General features: G+C 40.2%; 1 protein-coding gene across 1 annotated transcript in view; it reads right to left on the bottom strand.

Moving 5' to 3' along the window:
• The window catches only part of EFEMP1 (EGF containing fibulin extracellular matrix protein 1), a 49,761-nt gene that overhangs the window by 10,248 nt on the left and 19,299 nt on the right, over positions 1–20,214 (bottom strand). The window contains exon 6 of the mRNA XM_026033802.1: positions 1,570–1,692. Within this exon, the coding sequence (XP_025889587.1) occupies positions 1,570–1,692 (123 nt within the window). The remainder of the gene's footprint in view (positions 1–1,569; positions 1,693–20,214) is intronic.

The raw sequence follows: 20,214 nt of genomic DNA, 5'->3' as shown, positions 1-20,214 counted from the left end.
TGACAGTGCTAAGTGTGGATACACTTAAAATTTAGGTCAGTGTGTAATTTGTAATGCAGGTGTTATTCTTGGTTTTGACTGAATAAGAGAAGGGAAAAATCTCTTCCAAGGTATTTTCATATATCAATTAAATGCACAAGGATATTCACATGCAAAAAGGGGGACGTATTCTACTGCTGTTTTTATTTTCAATGCAGTAGTGTATGTCCTGCAAGGCTTTCAAGTAGTACTATCAGTCTTGACCTTAAAAGTGTTACTGCACAGCAATAAGACCCAAAATTCTGATTTTTTTACTATCAGCAACCTGTCAAAGCTATTCCTATATCGACATTCCAAACTACACATCCTACTCCAGCACAAAGTCCTGAAAAAATATTAGAGCTCTCTGTTTATATCCATTTGTCAGTTCACAGCCTGATCCACAGCTCTCGCCAAAGAGATAAGAATTTTTCTGCTGATTTCTATAACTCTCAGCTCAGAATCATAACAAAAAGGTTCAGCCATGCCCAGAAAGGTAAGTTGTTCTAAATGTATGTTGAAATTGTCACGGGATTTTCTTACGCAGTGCTCTTTCTTGCTTTTCTTACATAGTGACTACCTGTAGCTTTGGCAAGGCTTTCTGAAGACAGTATTAAAAAAAAAAAAAAAAAAAAAAAAAGCCTTCAAATGCAGTGTCCTTAACTTGAAGCGAAGGAGAAACAGTTCTGTTTCTCTTGTTCTGCTGTGGGCAAAAAGTGCTCCTCTTGGACTATTTAAAACCAGTCCTGTGTCTTAGGCGCTTGACTATCACCTCACGATGTATGCCTCAGATTCTGTTATTTCATAGTTGTTTTCATTATCTCTGCCAAATGTAAGACTGGAGGCTGGAGTGTCTATAAAAGCAACTTGTCCTTTGAAATGAAGATTAAAGAGTTGTTAAATAAAAGCTGAGAGGACTGAAGGAACAGAGCGATGACACTTTTGTGTAATATACTCAAATGAGGGTGAAATAGGAAAGATTTTGTTTATGTTGCTCRTGGATCTAACTTAATATTTTGGTTGTATAAGTTGCAAGGGTGCTGATAGTTTGTCAGTGTGAAGGATTAAGAATGGTTGTTTATAATTCATAAACATCTTACACTTGCATTCACCATTGCCATTACTTTAGTTTTGTTGATAAATTGGAACTGAATCAGTGCGATCAGGATTAGGTCTGTGTGTAAGTTCGCTTTGTCCTGCAGATCTAGATTCAAGTCTTACTGAAGTCAGTGGAGAGCTTAGTCTGCACCTATAGTTACACTCATATCATGGGTATATCTGGAAAATTAGGCAACATCCCAATACAAATAGCAAATACAATGCTAGCTTTTATGAAAATTAATCTTGTGAAGCTCAACTTCAAGTGTTACTCAAAATAGTTTCCAGTTATATGTTTTAGTGATTAGTTATCGTCATAAAGTGATTATTCCCTTGCCTTTCAAAATTATATAGTGATTTACATGATTATATTCAAGATAATATAATTTTACAATTAGTATAAAATTTGAAACTATATCAAAAGAAAATCATTTAGTCTAGAGCAAGACTTACCCACGCACTGGTCCCCTCGCTTCTGATAACCTGGAGGACACTGGCAGCTGAAGGATCCTCTTAAATTGACACATACTTGGTCAGCTCTACAATTATGGGTTCCTGTTGCACATTCATCTATATCTTCATGAAAATAGCAAATGCAACATTAGTCACGAAGTTTAGTTAAAATACTTAAACTGTTGCAATATGTTTTACGTATCTTCAGGCTACCTACAAATGAGAAGTGCAAAGCAAAGTTCACATGTAGTACAAAGATATAATCACAATATTTTTTTCATTTACACGACATGCAAAGTTGTCAGATTTCTATAKGATTTTYTATAGGAAAATTAAAAAAAAAAAAAAAAAAAAAAAAGAAAAAGGCAGTTCAGCCTTTCCAAAGAATGAGACAAGTTAGAAATATGTTCTTCTGCTAATATTAGAAAGTTTCTGGTGATCGTCCTTGCTGGGTTCTTGTGCCCTATACTTTGGATAGACCTTGTAAACACAGTATGCGGTGGCCTCTTCATCAGAGACATAGCTGTTGCTGGTCCTTCCCGTGAAAATTTCCTTGACTGAGTCAATCTGCTAAATCTCTGGCAAGAGTTTCCATATGTTTGTATTTAAGCACTATCGTGAAAAAGGCGAAGACTAGCTCTGTGCCTTCCTATGYAATTCAGGCAGCTTTTCATTGGTATTGAATGCAGGTTTATACGAGCATAAAAATGACATTTTGATTTTACCTATTCCTTGCATCTTCTGGAGGTACTTAATTATAACTAAACCGCATGGGCTGACATAGTTTACTTAAAATGGATTTACAATTCTTTTACTCAACTGAATATCCAAAATGTTAGAGAGCTTTTTATTGTAACCTGACACAGTACAGTGAAAGGACTTTGTAATTTTGGCATTCTACACAATTTGGAGACTCTACGCTGAATAAACAAATTCCTTAAAACTTATGATCTCTAGTTTACAAATCTCAGCTGACCTCTCTATTTGTATAGGCACTTGGGACGTTAGAACATCACCAGTGGCAGATTCTGGGTGGTGCTTTGGAAAAAATGATGGATTCTTTCACATAGCAAATGAAAACAATTTTGACCACAAGATTCAATAAAAAATAAACTATCAACAGTTTGAATTAATTCTCAGTGTTTGCTCTTTCCCCAAATGTCCAAATATTTTACATACATTTCCTCTTTATCTGACAGGAAAAATAAAGTCCTTTTATGTTAACTGCCTCTCTGCATTTCTGCACAGTGTCGGCCCCAAAGCTGCAGRGCTGATGCAGATTGCGCTGCCCGCGTTGCCAGGTACTCCGATCTGAAAAGCAGGTTCTCAGGTGTAAAGATTTTGGGGGGACTAGATCTGGCTGCCTCACACCAACCAGACACATCACTAAATGCCAGAGCTAAAGCAGTGTGGACTCAGTGCAAGTCCTTGCAGAGACTTCATTGGTCTTTGCATTTATTTACAGTCCCTACAAAGGGGATAGATAAAATTGCCATAATACTCACACAGTTATAAGCACTTTCCATGTATAGGTATTGTTGCAGTACACTGCAACAAAGAAAGTAGATTTGGTGTGCAGGAACTTCAGATTTGAGGAAATTTGAGGTGTATTAATTAAACAGCATTAAACCCTTATGTAGTCACTTACACCTATGACTTGATTTTCATAGAGCTTGTTTCTCTGCAGAATAATAAGCTACTTCAGGTAAAATCAAGTAAATTAGACTTATGTACGAACTTGGTCTTTCACTTTCCTCATGGTATGTTTGAAAGACAAAAGATATTCCAAAGTCCTGTTTGATGCTGGTCTTTTTTCACTTAGAAGCTCTTGGAAGGCTTGACATAATGGCCCCGAAGGCCTGTGCTCACAAAAATCCTGAGGCCTGTTTCAGGGCTGCATGCTTAGTTTAGCATGCTGAGTTGTGTTGGTTCTTAACTGTGGTTGTGATATCCTTCAGATATCTGAAGGATATGCTGAGAATACTTATCACTTATCAGCATGTGCCTTATTCTCCATGGCTATGAGATCTTCCTCTGTTAGTGTTTCTGTTCGTGTCACGGTACCTTTTGCTATTTTGGCTGGTTTTCCTGGATGGCTTTTAYTGTGATAAGGTGACTTACTGAGATAGGCAAGCTAGGGGAAAGAACTGAAGTAAAGAAGTATTGGTGGGACTCCTTTGAGAACTCCAGTCCTCTTCCTGTGGCTTTTCTGTATCTTTGATGGAAGAAGATGTAGTGCCCAGGGTAGAGAGTGAAGGTGACTAGCAGAGGAGCCTCTAATGTTCCCTGGAGATGGAGAGTAGTTGCCATGTTTGGAGCTCCTCTGCTCCCATCTGTGCACAGAAATCAGTGATGTTAGAGGAAGGCTGGTGGTCTGTAGGTCATGTTTTTTAAGTGCTTCAAGGAAAATTCTGTGGGAGGAGGACAACAGGCAGCTATGCTAGGAAGGTTTCTGCTGGAACATTCAGTTCTGAGATCTTTAGTATTGCAATAATTATAGATCTGTCTGCTGTTGTGACTGATACAAGGGTGAGGAAGTAAGTGGAAGATTTTAGCAAGGAAAGTAGTGCCAAATGTGAATTTTATTGGTGTGATACCAGCAGCCCAGCCCTTGTGGAGTAAGGAAGGAGGCATTGGTGGATTTTGCAATGTGATCTTGCTGCACAGAACTGCTGTCAGTGACTGAGGACCAGAGATGTACAAAACTTCTTGGTACTTAACAAAATGTGATCTGAGTAATCCTCCATTAGGGCAATACTCATTTTTCTAGCTGTCCTGAAAGCTACTTAGGCAGCAGAGGGATGGAGYTTGTGGGAAAGAAGCAACAACAATGCTTGAGGTCTGACTTGCGATGAGGTCTATCTGCTCCATTTTTCTCTGAGGTGGCAAATGTAATATTATGTGGACTTTTACACATACAGGCTTTCCTCTCCATACGAAATAGTACAATGTTAAGCTGGMGTTGCCAGTATTCATCTGGAACCCCCTCCTCTGTGTTTGATTCTGGCTCTTAGATCAATAGACTAACTTCAGTTGTTTAGAGTCTGTCTCAACTATGGTTAATCTGAAACTTTCAGATTGTTTTTTTCAGTTATGCCCTGAAATGTGTGAGAATTCAGCAACTTTGAGGTCTTCATTCCATTATTCTAGGAACTTKTTTTCTCAGTTTAAATCAAACTTTAAGTAGATTAGATTCCTAGCTCACAGATCATGACTTGCATAATGCCCCCTGGTTTTGTAGATGATCTGCAGGGTGCATCCATTCCCAGTTTTACTCTGTCAAAAGCAAAAGATGCTGAGATGAGACAGCAGTCACACAAAGTCTGTGTTTAAAACAATATGTTTTCTTAAACCCTACCTGCTAATTCAATTTGATCTTTCTGAACAAAACTCCTGGAATTAAATTTGAGTAGTAATGAGGGTACTGGGAATCCATAGTACTTTTGGTTTCTACCTGATGCAGACACCCATGACCAGATTGATTTGGCATCTGCGAAGACCCAGCAAGCTGGGGCAAGGCTGTAATAGAAACTCGTACAGGAACATCACAGAGCTCACCAGCTTAATTCTAAGAGCAAGATAGATTTGTTTGACCTTTCCTCTCTAGCATGAATGCTTAATAATGTGTGTACGTGCATGTGTATTTATAATAATTAGAGAAATTAAAACAAGACACTTCACTGCACACACTCGTCCCTCTGGGGAGAGGGTGAGAGAACAAACATGTGACAGATGTTTGTCATGTTGCTTAATGCACTACTGGAAAGCACTCAAGATACCACAGTGATGAGTGCAGTATAAGAAACAGATCTAGAAAGAAAATAATTAGCTTTTACAAGCTCATTCTTGAGCACCTCTCCCATCTGCATCCTCTTTTCCAAATTTAGTGTCATCGTGATACGGTTTGTTTCCATGTTTTGGTGGTTGATGCTGTATATGAAGTTTCTATCTCAAAAAAAAAAAAAATCATGCAAGCTGTACCTGAAAATACCCTCAGCTTGTGCCTTAGTAACTTCATTAAATTTAGTTTCTATGTGTTTTACACATGTTTATTCACCTGGGTAGGCTATTTCAAATGATATTAGTAACATGTGATCAAAACTGTCTTAACATTATTTTCTGCTTTTGCAAGGCCAAAAACCTGAACCATGGCACTCTGACAGAGGGTCCCAGGGCAGGTCCCCAGTAGGAGCTCTCCCCCTGAGCTCACTGGTTATTGSTCTTCAAGTATAAAAATCCAGGGGCCTTCCCTGGAAGCCATCACAAAAGAAAGAGCTGCTGCTATTGGGTGCTGTTGGGTTTGACTATGTGTGTTTGTGTAACAGCCTGTTTTGTGATGGAGTTTGAATCCATTTGCTTGTGTGTTAACTCAAGGTCCAAAACAGCTCTTAGTATTTCCATGCAGTCAGGCTACTTAGCCTGATCCCAGCGAGGCAAATACATTTTGCGTGTATTGGGTTACCTTCAGTGTCTTAGATCAATTAATAATTAAATTCAGATAATTATGTACTTTTTTTAATAGGCCATTTGAGAGCAAACTGTTGGGTTTACTTAGGGTTTTATATATTTAACATTTCTTTAACATCTGTATTGGAATTGAGTACTTCGGTTTATATGCTATTTATATCCAAAAAACTACCTTTAAAGAAGGTTACAGTTGCAAAGTCAAGGACTCAGAGCATTGGGAAGTGCAGAATTCGGTTTCTCTGAATGGTCTTTAGACCCRTTTTACATAAGCATTGCGACACAGTCTTTATAATTATATGAATTTCATATTCTGTTTTTCTCACAAGCTCGTGCTTGGTCAAACCTTTCCCTTCCCAGAAGGAGCTAGGTGGTGGTGGTCTCTATCTCAGCATAATAATTAGAATTTACAAGGATTAGCACTATATGAAAACCTTTAATTGATGCCAGTAGAGAAGGGCGTGGGGAGAAACACTGAGTTAAGGACACCAGCGTCTCAGCTGAGTTAGCTGCTCCTTCAGGAACATTGATGGAAGTCTTAAACTGTGCTATGGTAAGACTGGCCATCAGAYCCCTGTGACTCATTCTAATATAAATACTGCATTTTTCAATAATCTCCAGGGATCTCTCTAAAAATTCTCTTTAGAGGATTTTCTTATTGATTACTGCTTGCAGGTTAAGAAAATGCTCTGATTTGCATAGGCTGCTGTTTGCAGGGTGCTACAGAAATAACGTGAGAACCATTGAGGGTGGCAGAGCTTGCCCTTGCATTCTTTCAAAATATAAATCAACTTACATTTCATAGTTTTAATTCCACAAGCCTCTCTAATAGCTGTACCCAGTGATTCCCTCATTTTCCAAAAATGTACCCACACTCCCTTTTGAATGTGATTTGCACGATTATGTCCTTCCATTGCTGACTTTGGCAGCCTTCTCTGTATTTCAACCACTAGTTGTGTACAAAAATTTCGCTCGACCTGCTTTTAGCAATAGCCTTCTCTAAATCCAGTGTCTGGTTCCTTGTTTTGGAGATGGTTCGTTTTTCTAGTTCTCTCTTGCAGTCCACTCCGTCAGGCTCTTATCTACATCCACAACATTCTTTCCTAGCCTCTCTCGCTGAGCTGCAAAGCTGGCGCTGGTCCCTTCACGCTGTGACTCACTTTTCCCAAACCCCCTGACTCATGCTGCTTGCTCACTTATGCAACACTTTAATCTCTGTAACTTTCTTCCTATCATTATGAGAAGTACTCGTAAATTCACAAGACGCGTTTCACTAGTGCTTCAAAGTTTTGTAGAAATTCTCAGGGCTGATGTGCTCGGCTCCTTGCCACTGAACGTCTCTCAGCATATTGCTATTTGCTCTACACCATATTTGTGCTCTCTTTGTGTATACATCCATCTGCTTGTCCCACCACTTCCCATGCTCTGGGCTGTGTAGCAACTCCATAAGCAAGGACATTCCACCAGATCAAACAGGGGAGGTCTTGAAAACGGGACTCAAACTCTTCCACAAAGCAGGTTCTGAATTAGTTTATACAAATCTAAATCCAGAAAATATCATTGACATCAGTGATGCACTTGTCATTGACTCCAGCGAAGCCATTCTGGATTTGTATTGGATGTAAATGCTAAATGTCAATTGGTTTAATTTTTTTTTCTGCCCTTAGTAAAAGTGAGATCAGTGTATGACCCAGCCTGTTTTAATAGACACAACTGAACAGAAAACAGTGCCTCCCAGGAAAGCAGTCATGCCACCTGTGACTGTTATTTGACACAGTGATCTGAAGAGTACTGCATTTATCAGAGACAGTCTCCTTAACTTCACAATTCTATATTGTGAATATAAGACYTTCCACTTTCTGTCCTAACTGTTCATTAACTCTCTTCTAACTATTTGCAAGATAACATTTTTTAAAAATTAATATTTCTCAAGAGTGACCATTTCAGGGTAAAAATTTCTGAAGAAAGAAATTAGATTATTACAGTTCTTGCCATTAGCATTGCCTTGCTTTATTTTACCAAATTAAGTATTCTGTCCCTTATTTATGTTTCTTATATTGTTCTTGCAACTGAAGCCAATCTCGCTGCTATGTCGTTTCCTGGATCCTCCCTGATCCTTTCTTACACATAGGAACAACATTAGCAACCTTCCAAATTCCCTGGTTCCCTCCCCAGCCTTAGCAAGCTATCAACAATTTCTGTCAAAGGCTTTTCTATTTCCCTTGCTACTTCCTTCAACATTTGGGATGTTATTCATCTGGGCTGAATGCCCAGACAACTTTTAACTCATTGGTGTTGGGAGCCTGAGTTTTGCTCTGGTAAATACCAGCAGAAAAACTGTTACATAACATGAGCTCAGCAGGTAGTGAATGACCAGCACGTGGAGATGTGTCCTGCTTCTGCAGTGACAGAACCTGTTAGTACTGCAATCCTGCACTGGATACTGCAGGCACTATCCAGCAGTGTGCAAAATGTTGTATAACAGCCAGTTAAATGCTTTTTACTGCTGKTTTTTGTTCTTTCCTTTTAAATTTTCCTTTAGGCCTTTCATGTCAAGTATTTTGGACTGAGTGCCCTAGGAACAAGTTTTCACAGTTAAGGGATATAACCTGCACAAACGCTTGTTTGCACAGGGCAAGTGTATGTCTGAGCCAAGACCTATATTTAAGTAAATAGGTGGTGAGGTAGAATGTTTAAGTTAATATGACTGAAATAAAAAAATAGCTTTTTTTTTTTTTTTTTTTTTTTTTGGGGGGGGATACCCGAACATTTCCTTTCTCAAATCTGTGAGCACAGCAAAGTGAGCTCCTTCTACATTTGTCTTTTAGTACTCCTGGCTATCATGGCATAGCGGAATAGAAGTAAAGTGAAGTACTAACATAGGAAACGTCTAGGCAAGCTAAATAACGCAGTGCAACTAATTTCTTGCATTCTGTATGTGGCCTACAAATGTTAGCAACTACCATGAACTTGGGATAGCTACCCAGCTACGATGACTTCGTGAACATGAAGGTATAGAAGCAGCCTCCTTCTCCTTCCCCTACTTATTTACTCAGCAGAGTTAACAAAGGATGAAGCTGCACTAATCAAGTCTGGACTGCAGGACTTGGTCGGTTATGTATTGTCTTTGGTATGTCCAAACTGAATTGACTTATCACACAGACTAGCTAAAGAAAGGAGTGAGCCACGGCTTTCAGCACTAGAACATCTCCCACATGTTTGCTTGGGAGTGGCAGGCAGCTGGAAAGAAAAAAAAATGAATGAAGCTTTGACTTGATGCTTTACTTCCCTACTCTCCTTTGCCTCCATCTGTGATGGTAGCTTCCTTTAAGGAGTATGCCATATAGCTCATATGTTACACTGGAAAGTGCCAAGTGCTTTTGGTTCTGATATTATTTTACTGGACATAGAACAAGACCAAGGTATGTCACCTAGAAATTAATATGYTTTTTTCCTCCCTATACTGTTTCCTAATGCAAGACAACATTATACAGCTCAGGGCAGCGCTTTCGGCTTTCAAGGGAAGGATGCTTAACCTGAACCAGGGCCCAAACATATTTTGCTCCGGTGCCTTCTGTGTAGCAGCTGTCCATGCTGGAAATGCCAAGGGAAGTTGTTAAAAAGCAAAATGTTACATAAAAACTTTTTTCCGTGTTGTGTGCTATACTTCTTCAGCCTTCTATGGTTCCATAGTTCAAYAAAGCACATGAGAAACGTCTGACAAGAAGATGTATTTGATCACTGATTCACAACCAGATGAATTAAGATGAACTAAATGAGCACTTCATGAAAAAGTGTTGAAGTAATTAGCAGTAATTAAAATTACTGTTACAGTTAAAAGTTATATGACTAATATGACTACAATGTTAGCCCAAAACAAGGCTATAAAACTGTCTCCTAAGGACATTGAAGACTATYTTTTTTCTGATATTACTTTAAGATACATGTTCTTAAAATAAGAACCCAGGTGCAGTGTTTGTCTCTCAAATGAAACTACACTGTTTTTTCCCAGAGATGATCAGAATATTAATGATTGGCCTTCCTGCTTACCAAAAAGACAAATATTCCCTGTGTTTTGATTAATCTCTATTGATGCCTTTTAATTTAAAGCTTGTATTTTTGGCTTTCTTATTTATAATGGGTTCATAAACAGATCCCTACTTACTTTCAAGTTGCCTTGCACTGAATTATTAGATTGTATCAGCCGGTCTCTGAGTGCTTCTGGATGTGAGTTGTCATAATGGTAAACTTTCTGATTTACATTGCAATAGCTTATTTTTACTTTCAGTTGAGTATTTCCTGCTGTTGCTTTCTTGTGATTTTATGCTAGAGGTCTAACAGCTCAGGCAGGCATGAACTAAAAAGCACAAATGAGGATCACCCACCCATGATGACCAATACACTTGGACCATGCTCAAAAACAACAAGGGTGGATTAAACTATTCCATTATTGCAGATGAAAGAGTTCTCCCCGACATCTGGCATATCATCTTCAAAACTGATATGGAACATTTCCATAAATTCAACTTAACATTGTTTTTGTGAATGTTCCAAAGTATTTTTAACATGAAGAAATAGCATGCAAACTAATTTCCTATTTGAAAAGCAAAGGTCTTGTTCTTGTTCTTTAATTCATCCAGTTATTAAAAAAGAGATGTTCTCTTAACTTGAAGCACAGTGTTTTGTTTATTTAAGTTAATGGAAAAGCTAGTTGGTGTTTGATGTAAAGCTGCCCCCTTGCTTGAAAGAAAACCAAACAACTGGTTATGAATTATGAATATCTCCTAATAGTTTCCAGAATTATCTGAAGGATTTTTTTTCTTAATTACACACACTTGAAAGTTCCAAGTTCCCTATTCATTTCCATTTTGTTTATTTCTCTCCTTGGAAACCTCATAAGCATTTTCCTTTAGCAAGGCTTGACTGAACAAAGTATTACTGCTACAACCTGTAATATTAGGGAGATAAAGGCCTGCAAGCTTATAGTGGTTTTTAATTAGGAAGTTGAAGAATCACTCATTAAATCTGTGCAAGCCTATAACAGCACTTATACTGGTAGTTGTTTTGTCCATGCTAAAGAAAACACAAACGGAAGTCAACACAAAAAGTGTGTTTCAGAGCACACTTTGAAGYTAAAAAAGAATCTTATTTTTATTCTGAGCAAAGAACATAGAGATTTTGTACAAAAACAGCCCCTTTTTTGTACGTTGGAATTGATGTAATAGTTTTGTCTCCAAATCAACCATCCTTTTTCAGCACAGGGAAGCACATGCGGGGCCTAGGGCTCAGGGTGCAGGGACCGTCCTGCCGGCCCGTGGGGCTTGTGGCCCTGCTGGGGCTGCCGTGAGCCCCTGGTACCAGGGCTGCCTTGGCTGCACCCGAGTTCCTCAAGGAGGGAGAGGGCGGCGCCAGGCAAAGGGCTGCTCAGCCCCAGGCGCAGGCAGGAGGTTTGGGGGGCAGTGCCGGGGCAGGGCAGCGCTGGCAGGCTGCAGGTGAGGGGGCAGCGAGCGGGTGGCAGGAGCGCGGCTGGGGGGTGACCCGGGGCCGGACGCTGGCTCGGCTGCTCCAGGAGGTCAGTACAGACACCTGGATCGCACTCCCTTAACCGGTGGGAGCTGCAGGGCCGTGGATCCTGACCCACCGGAGCTGGGTTTCCGACAAGTCCTACTAAGACTATGGAATTGCCTCCTATCGGGCAGGGGACAGCCGTTACCAAAGTCACTGAAAAATAACACCAGTATTTTACCTGCAAAACTATAGCAAGCTTCTGCAGGAACTAGAGCCCCACTTTTAAACTCTAAAATAAAATTCTGTGCCTACATCAGTTAAGAAGCACCAGTAGGAATTTCAGATTTCTAAATTTGTTTTGGAGTTAGCCAAACAAATGTCTCCTCCTTACATGCASCAGGCATACTGCAGATATCTAGAGTCAACTATCTGAAAAGTATGTTTGAAAGATGGTTCCTGTTTCTTCTTTAATTGCCTCTCTTAAAATTTGAAAACATATTTTTAGTAACTGTTAATAACTGACAAGAAATATGTAAACAGGCTCCCAGGTTACAGTAATATTTACAATTCTTTTTTAAGTTTCTGATTTGAGATATTTTTTCTACTACAAGTGTACAGTAGATCCAATATCTGTTGCTGTATTGGGGTGTGAAAGAGTTTTGCTGGCATTGGGTTGTGCGGTACACAAAAAGGAGAATTTGAAGGTGACATAGCAGGGGCAGAATTTGAGAATGCTGCAAAGCCAAGTTTGATTGTGGACTGAGTATGAGAAGTACCTGGAGTCATATGAAGAGGAATCTTTTAATCCAGAAAGAAAACAGAGCATTTCAAGTATTGTACATCTGAGCTGCTACAACTCCACTCTGACTTGTACTATCATATATTTCAAGCACAGGGAGAAATGGTTTCTCTCAGCTTGCAGCAGAAATTAGGGCTCTTCCTAATGTCACACTGCAGTTAGAAAACAGCAGCCAAGACCTGCTATCTTGCTCTGTGAGCTGACCTGATGTAGGACACTACCACGTATGTAGCAAAGCAAGAAACTAACTCCATGCTTTCTAGGCAGCATCTAGCAAGAAGCTGTTTCTGTATGAGGACTTTTCCAATATGGATAGGAAGCAAAATAAAACAATCTGTTCTTAAGCTACACTGGGACATCWTCAGTCTCAAAGGTGTTCACTAAAATCTAGAGAGGTAGATCTCCAAAAACCTAGTCACTCAAAATCAGCTTGCTTGTGTATTCAGTATTAAATACTGTATGCAGCTAGCATATTCCACTCGGGTATGGTCAGTTCAAATCTTCATTGATCTCGTTTTAGACAAAGAACCCAGACTTCACTTTCTGCCTCTGAAGGGAGCGCTCTTACTGGCTTTTGGCCATTTGGGTGCATTGCTTTTAGTTTTGCCCATTACTTCAGTGAGAAATGCTGTCCCCAACCTGTGAAGCTGTGTGTGGTGACAAGCTGTTTTACTGGGAAACATCTCAGTGCCTCTATTTCTAACTACAAGTCCACAGTGCCTTCTGTAAAGTCATTTTTCCCTTGGGTAACTGTATAGTTAACTGACAGCTATTCAGGTCAACAGCCTATGCACCAAAATCAGGTACCACTACAAAGCAAGCACATTTAAAATGCAGTTGGGTTATTCCCACACACTCCTTGTTTTATTAGCTAATGCACCTTTTGTCGTAAAATGTTAATAGCTGCTATGAWGCCATGTGCAAGCTATCAAGCCATTTCTAAACACTCAGTAGGTGCAGATCTAGCAGGACTGGACAAAACTGGGCTCTTTTCCTGTCTTAGTTTTTGAAAGCATGGCAAGTTAAAGCTGCTGTGTGGTGCCTGTAAGCGGCATTACTTCAGTCCCTGGTGCTCCCACCCTCTGAGGGGGTAGGTGTCCTTGGACCTTAGTGACCCACAGCCTCTCCAYAGGGAGAGGGAGGTGCTTCCATGGGCAACTTGTTGGCCAGGGTGCCACACGCACGTGGAGCGAAGCTCAGCTGCTGGGCGGCACTGCTCTGGTGCCTCTGGGAATGAGTAAAGGCAGTTAATTATACACTGTTTCATGAACAAAATTTCATTAATGTGGCCAGCAGACAGATGCACTATGCATAAATTTTATAATATCTGGCCCTAGTCTGAAATACTGGCCTGTTTTTTCTTATTAGTGAAGCAGAGCTTTTCAGTGCATATCTGCTCCTTTACTAGCTTGAGAAACAAAGGACTTGAACTTACAAGGCACTTAAGAGATAAGGGATTCAAAATGCTAAATAGARGGAAACATTTTTATCAGTAAAATATTAGTCTCCTTCTGCCTTTGCAGGCTGAACCAAACAGGTACACACACGTAGTAATACTGGCTAAAAGACAGGGTGGCCAGAAGCCATTTAATTAAGAAGCACAGGTCAGAACGTTTGAATGTTTCTTCTCKTTTCTCTTTGATATTAGCTTCCCTTGGTGAATGGGCTCTTTTAGGAACTAGAACTACAGTTCCCAGGCTGGGAACACTTAAGTTCAAGTTGAGTTCAATAGCAACTATCAGAAGGAGAGGGCTTATCTAAATGATGATATTGTTTTTAGCACTAATCATCCTATCTGCTGGCAGTACCAACATTCTGCAATCTCCACAACTCCCTACGTAAATAAGCAGATTCCTGATGTCGTTCCAACTTCAGAAATGCCTTTGAAAGTGTTATTTAGTTATGAATTTTTCTTACATGGTTATGTGATACTTTTAGCATGTTTCTATATGTATTTGGACACTTTGTTTTGAAGAAATGTATCCAAAACATATTTTATTCTGTAGTTTAATTGAAGGGCACTGGCCTATATTTTACCTTCTCAAGGAACCAAAAGGGAATGGTTTTAAAAAAACACTTTTGTGCTTTCTACAACCTACAAGTGATAAAGCAATAAAATCAAACTACGGAAATAATACTTAAAAAAGACGCATTATCACTTGATTTGATCCAAAATGCTCCCTAGGGATGGGAGGGGATTGGAAGAGCTGGGATAGAAAAACACGATGTTCAGGTTGCACAGTTCAAGTGAAGTGGAATGGATGTGCACAAGATTCCTGTGGTAATATTAACTGGACAATGCTACAAATAGGCAACATTACATGATACACATTTAACAAAACCATCAAAAATGGCATGTAATTTGTCTGTCTTAAGAACCTCACATTCACATTAGCTTTCAGATTAAATTTAAGTGGAAAAATCCATTTTTTTCCAAGTAATTTTTAACAAGAAAAAAAGCTTAAAATGAAGTTTCAAAAAGTTGGGTGTGAGAGAGAAGAGGTGTGAGAGACAAGGTCCAGCAGGGTCAGAAGCCTATAAAGAGAGGCACAGGCACTGAGGAAAGAGATGTCTATTCTTTGAAGGACCCAGGCAAAAAACAGAAACAGAAAAGAGAAAGAAAAGGAATATTTTTGAAGGGAGAAGATGAATATCAGCATTAGAAAAGTAGATTAGGATATAGATGACTAACTGGAGGCTAAAAAGATGAATGGAGGAGACATAAATTTATAAGAGTCTTACTAATGTATTTGCTTTTCGGTTAGAGAAATATTGTTTACTAAACACTTTATTAGAATTGAGACTAGCAGCATGATTTGGTCTGGTGACCAGGGTGTCCTGGATATCTACTCTTTGCCTGGAAAGCTGCTCAGCAACTGTAAGAGTGTTTGTATTTTATTGCCCTTTCTCTGAGTCAAAGTATACGTGAATTGTCAGCAGAAGGATGAAGTGGTAGGTGCTGTGGGTGGATGGGTAGGTCCCATGCATCCTGTGTGGTGCAGGAAAGTGTTGTATTTTCCTTCTAAAACTACTGTGCATCAACTCCGTTCCCAGGCTAGGGATCTGACTTCCTAGCTGCTCAAACAGAAGTAGTGATCTGGAAGGGTGGAAGGCTTCTCCCCTGTCCTCCCTTTGGCAGGGAAACTGCATGGATTTGCCTCGCCTATAGGCTATGCTACCATGATCCTGGCATCCTTCACTGAAAGCTGAGATTTCTGCAGCGTTTCCTAAAGCAGAATCTGCCCAAGTCCACTTGCAGGGCTCTCAGGAGGGTGGACTGCAGCAACCTGCCTTTGTTTGCCTGAGCATGTGAGTTTATATACCTTGTGATCTTCACGGACTTCTGGCAAAGCTTAAAAGGTTCGTTTTAAAAAGGAGTGGCTATCGTTTGTTTAGAAAATAAATAGGAAAAAGTAGGCCAAATACCAGTAAAGTTCCAGTTTTAAATTATTAAGCTAACACACAACATTGCTGGCCTGAAAAGGTCAGATGAAGTGGGAGAAAAGATGTATTTAGACCGATTGCCAGGCAGGACGTGGGATCTCTCACTGACTTGGCAGTAGACACTTCAGCTCTATTTGCTATTATTGCTGTTTCTAGTGCTCCACATTTGCTAAATTCTTAAGTTTGACRAGAACCATGCTTTATTTTCCAGTATTTGCATGGTATTAAGCAAGTGTGCAAATGCACTCAGAGAGGAGGCAGAGCTTACACAGCTTTTTTTTCTTTTTCTGCTTCTTCTTTGGTTAGTAGACAGCACRCATGGGAAAATGGAGGTTTCAAGGGATTTTCCTTTGGGGGTGTGCTATCAGATAAGGGAGTTATTTGCAATATGTTTAAACTTGCTAARTAAGGTGGAATAGGGCCCTGTGCCTCTAAATTTGTCAATAGGAGTGAAGAAAGAAATAATTACTTCAACTGTGATAGAGCTGTAATAATTTCTTCCACTGCAATTGTAAGATGCAATGAAAATGTGACTAGTCCTTTGTACAGTCTCATTTTAGGATACTTGGCTAATGTAAAGTAGAAAACCTAACACAGCAACTAAGTAATTGCTGCCACATCATCTAAGCACATCATTATCACTGCTGGATGAGATGAAAGGTATTTACAAATGAAAGGCTGCCAGGGAACAGTCAGTACAAGCTTGATACAGTTCCAGATGTAATCAATAGGAGCCTTCAGCTAGGCTAGAGCTTAAAAACCAAACTATCTCCTTCTCAAAATGTAATACTCTGAATTTTGCAAAAATTAAACCTGGAGTTCATCAGAAGTTAGTGAGAAGCACAGAGATTCAGTGCATAATACAGTTTTACTCTACRCACTGTTCGAAGGTCTTGAGAATTCTATTTTCCACTCTTGTCAACTCAAGCCCACATTTTTCTTTCTCCCCCTTAAATCTCCCACTTTCATCCTGTTTTCCTTTCTGTATTCCTTTGGGTTCTCCCCTTCTARTTCTTCAAGGCACAGAATGCGTCTTTGTTTGCGAAGAGCAAAGCAAGTTTATGGCACTCTATTCATTATATTTATGAATCACATCTCGTTGAATTTTTCCCATAGCCCAAAGGTGGCTGTTTGCCCAAAGGCATTGCTCTCAGTGCCTGTATTTTCTATTTATAAGGTGTATTTCAATTTACATCAGAAGCTGAGGGAAAGGCTTCTGCTTGATATCACTTCTGCCAAATGAAACCCACAGAGAAGCTGTGGCCAAAGGAACTCGGTACAAAGTTGTCTGGGCTCTGTAATTTTGTTCACGTGGGTGCATGGTAGTATATATTAGTTGCCAATAAAAACACTCTAAAATAGATACAGCACTGTGCAAGTCTCAAGATGATCTTAAAAGGTACAGAACTCAGGTAAGTGAGCACTGAGAAACACACTGTCAAAATACAGGTCTGTGAGAAAATCAGCTTTGGCAAAGACGCTCATAAAAGGACAGGAAGCTCCTCTGACAACCCATTCTGCTCTGTGCAAGATAATGAAACTCTACCAAGGGCAGTATACAACTGAACTAAGGAAAATTGTTCTTTTTGAAACTATTTTTGGTTGTAACAAAATGAGGCGGGCACTCCCCAGAACATGGTGCTATAAAATAGGTAGTATAGCTGGCAATAGCTAGGAATTAACCATATAAGTCTTACAGTGCTGCACTAGCATTAACAAATCCTCAGCAACGGGCAAGTCCCTCTGGCTCTTGGGAGGGCAGCAGCATAAGGCCTAGTGTGCACGAACGAAGAGATCTACTGTGGGACACCTGGGATACAGATGCCCATCCAAAACAGATTTTTGGGTTTCAGGGAACTGCAGGAGCAGCCTTCTGTAAAGCCAATTTAGGGAGAAGGAAGGAAACAGACCYTGACTGATCCACTGGAAAAGCTTTTTAATACTTTGTGGCCAGAGATGTTTCTTTCAGTCCTGGTTTCAGGGAAAGGATGAGTGGGAAGCTTTAGCCATTCTTCCTGAAAAGGTAGAAAGGTGAGGCCCTTTCTGTGCTTGACCTTTTTTTTTGGAGGGTATTTAGCTTCTTAGTTCATTACATTCACTCTTTTATAATCAGGGATCACATGCACTTTTTGTTTTCCTGCAAATTAAGTGTATAAGCTAATTGCCAAGAGCACATATAACCTGCCTCAGATGGATTGAATCCAGCCTTTCCAGGACCGCTGGGAGGTTAACTAATGAGTACAAGCCCACAGGGGAACAGGAGGGCCTCATATGCTCTTGAATACAGGCTGATATTGCTTAGGCAAAATACATTTTGCTTATAACTTCTTTCAGGATGGGAGATTCCTCAATTTAAACTTCCCTCAAAGCTATTGGAAAAAGCTGCCAATCACTTTCAAGTTTTTCATAGGTGTCTTGCTGCTTCAAATGCCTTCCAGATGGTTTTAATTCCAGCGTGATTGATTGTCCACTCAGCTTTGCAGCTGTGCACTTCAGGGGAAAGTCCACATCATGCTCATTCATGTGCAGGATGGCAAAAAAATGACTAGTGGCTCTTTTTGTGTGTGTGAAAGTGATATTTTCCAATAACTGATGAGGCAAGAGATGAGCTGACAGAAAATGAATCTACAGGAGACTGCCTATATTGAAATAATTCACGCCAAGAGCAAAGAACAGAACTAAAATATAAAGCAAGGACATATGTAACTAAACACTAGTGATATGGTCAATGTATAGTGGAAGAAAAGAGAAGCGAATATCTACAATGATGTTAGTTAATTAAAAACAGGAAATGTGGGAATTAGAATTCTGAAGCTAAAGCATTAAAAACTCCTCATTTTTAGCATTTTCACTAATCCTACTGTTATCCGTACTACGATTGTTCTTACTTTGAAAAGCCAAACTACTATTCCCAACATTATGTCCCTATTCTAAGCTAAGCAACTTCAAATTTATTGTTTAAGCTTAAGAGGTCTAACATCGTATTTGTATTTCTTTAGGTTGTTAGCATCTAGAAGCCCTRGAGATGCATAAGAATTCCCCTGTCCTGCTGATATGCCAAGTATGAACCAAAAGACCTTCATGTGATTTACAATTTAGAAGAGGAGGCAGTGAAAGATTACAAAGCACAGCAAGAACAGCCTGGTAGGTAAAGATCTGTTAAGGTTTTAAAAAGCTTTTGGAAAAGATGAGCTTTCCAGAGATTGACTATTGAAGGAAAAGAAGGAGATAGTTCTTTACAGGCCATAAATAATGTAGGCTTGAGTCCAGTTTGAAAACTTTTGAATATAGCATCCAAACAATTCCAGCATTTCAGGGAATATTTTAAGTGCCCCCCGTTGATTTAGAAGAAAAGGATAACTGGGAAGGAAAAGTAAATATATTGGGCCCAAGGCACAGTCACAGCTGCAATGCTGGAATATGGAAAACTCAGCTGAAGGTACTCTTAACAGCTAGATCATGACACGAACTATGTGTCTTCCTATTCTCATCCTGCCAAGAGACTGTTAATGTCTTTCCCCTGAATTATTAATCCTCCTGGCAGAAATGGAGAGGGGCGCAGAACACCCCGAACTGCAGCACGGAGCAGCACCAACAAGGATGCGGTACTTGGAGGGCTACACAGCATCCCTGGCATGTGCTGGCGGTAGCATTGCAGGAATCCCCTGGAAGGGAGTTTGACAGCAAGATTGTCCAGAGGGCCTCGAGTGAGTGCCAAAGATACTACCTGGCTGGAAGGACTGTGAAGCATGTGAACCCTACTTGATTTTCCCTCTCCAATTTGGAAGTTTGTGCAAAATGTTGGGAGTGTTAGGCTTTTAAATCCTGGAAGGTGTGAAGGGAGAAAGGAGGGGCGGGGGAGGGACGGGGTGGATTCAAAACCCCTTGTCYTGCAAAAGCTAATTTTTAGGAAACCTGAATCCTGGCCAAACTTCTTTCCTTCAGTGAAGCACTTCATGCCTCAGAGAAGACACATGAGGCTTACAGTACTCAGTAATTCCTGCAACTCCACCTGCCTTCCAAGGAGTTTGTGTTCAGCACCTTTGTATAGGCAGATTTTGAGCACATGTGTTCAGAGTCCACTGTCACCATGAGGGTGAAACACTGACTGAGAACCAGCCACATCAGTAGCTCGTACTGCTAAATATGAGAACAGGGCTGCTGGTGAGTCAGGTAAACCACTGCTTCTGGATTTGAGGACTTGGAGCATTTCAGTGTGCACTCCTGTCCAATTAAAAGTCCTGACTCCTTAGAGGTGCAGGAGAGCAGGACCACTCCACTCTTTCGGTTGTTCAGTTACTTTCCTTGGCTCCCCACGTGGCTTCTTGGCTGCTAGCGGAGAACCTAAGGGCAGTGATGGCCGTGGCTCCCCCCAGGGCTGGCGGCTGCCTCTGCCGGCTTCTCCGTGGCRCCTGACTCCCCTGAACAGG

The sequence above is a fragment of the Nothoprocta perdicaria genome, unplaced genomic scaffold (genome assembly GCF_003342845.1).
Source record: "Nothoprocta perdicaria isolate Ctin4 unplaced genomic scaffold, notPer1 scaffold_133, whole genome shotgun sequence".
In the NCBI taxonomy this organism is placed as follows: domain Eukaryota; kingdom Metazoa; phylum Chordata; class Aves; order Tinamiformes; family Tinamidae; genus Nothoprocta; species Nothoprocta perdicaria.
Note: the sequence above shows the minus strand (reverse complement) of the source record. Positions and strands in the feature narration are given on the sequence as shown.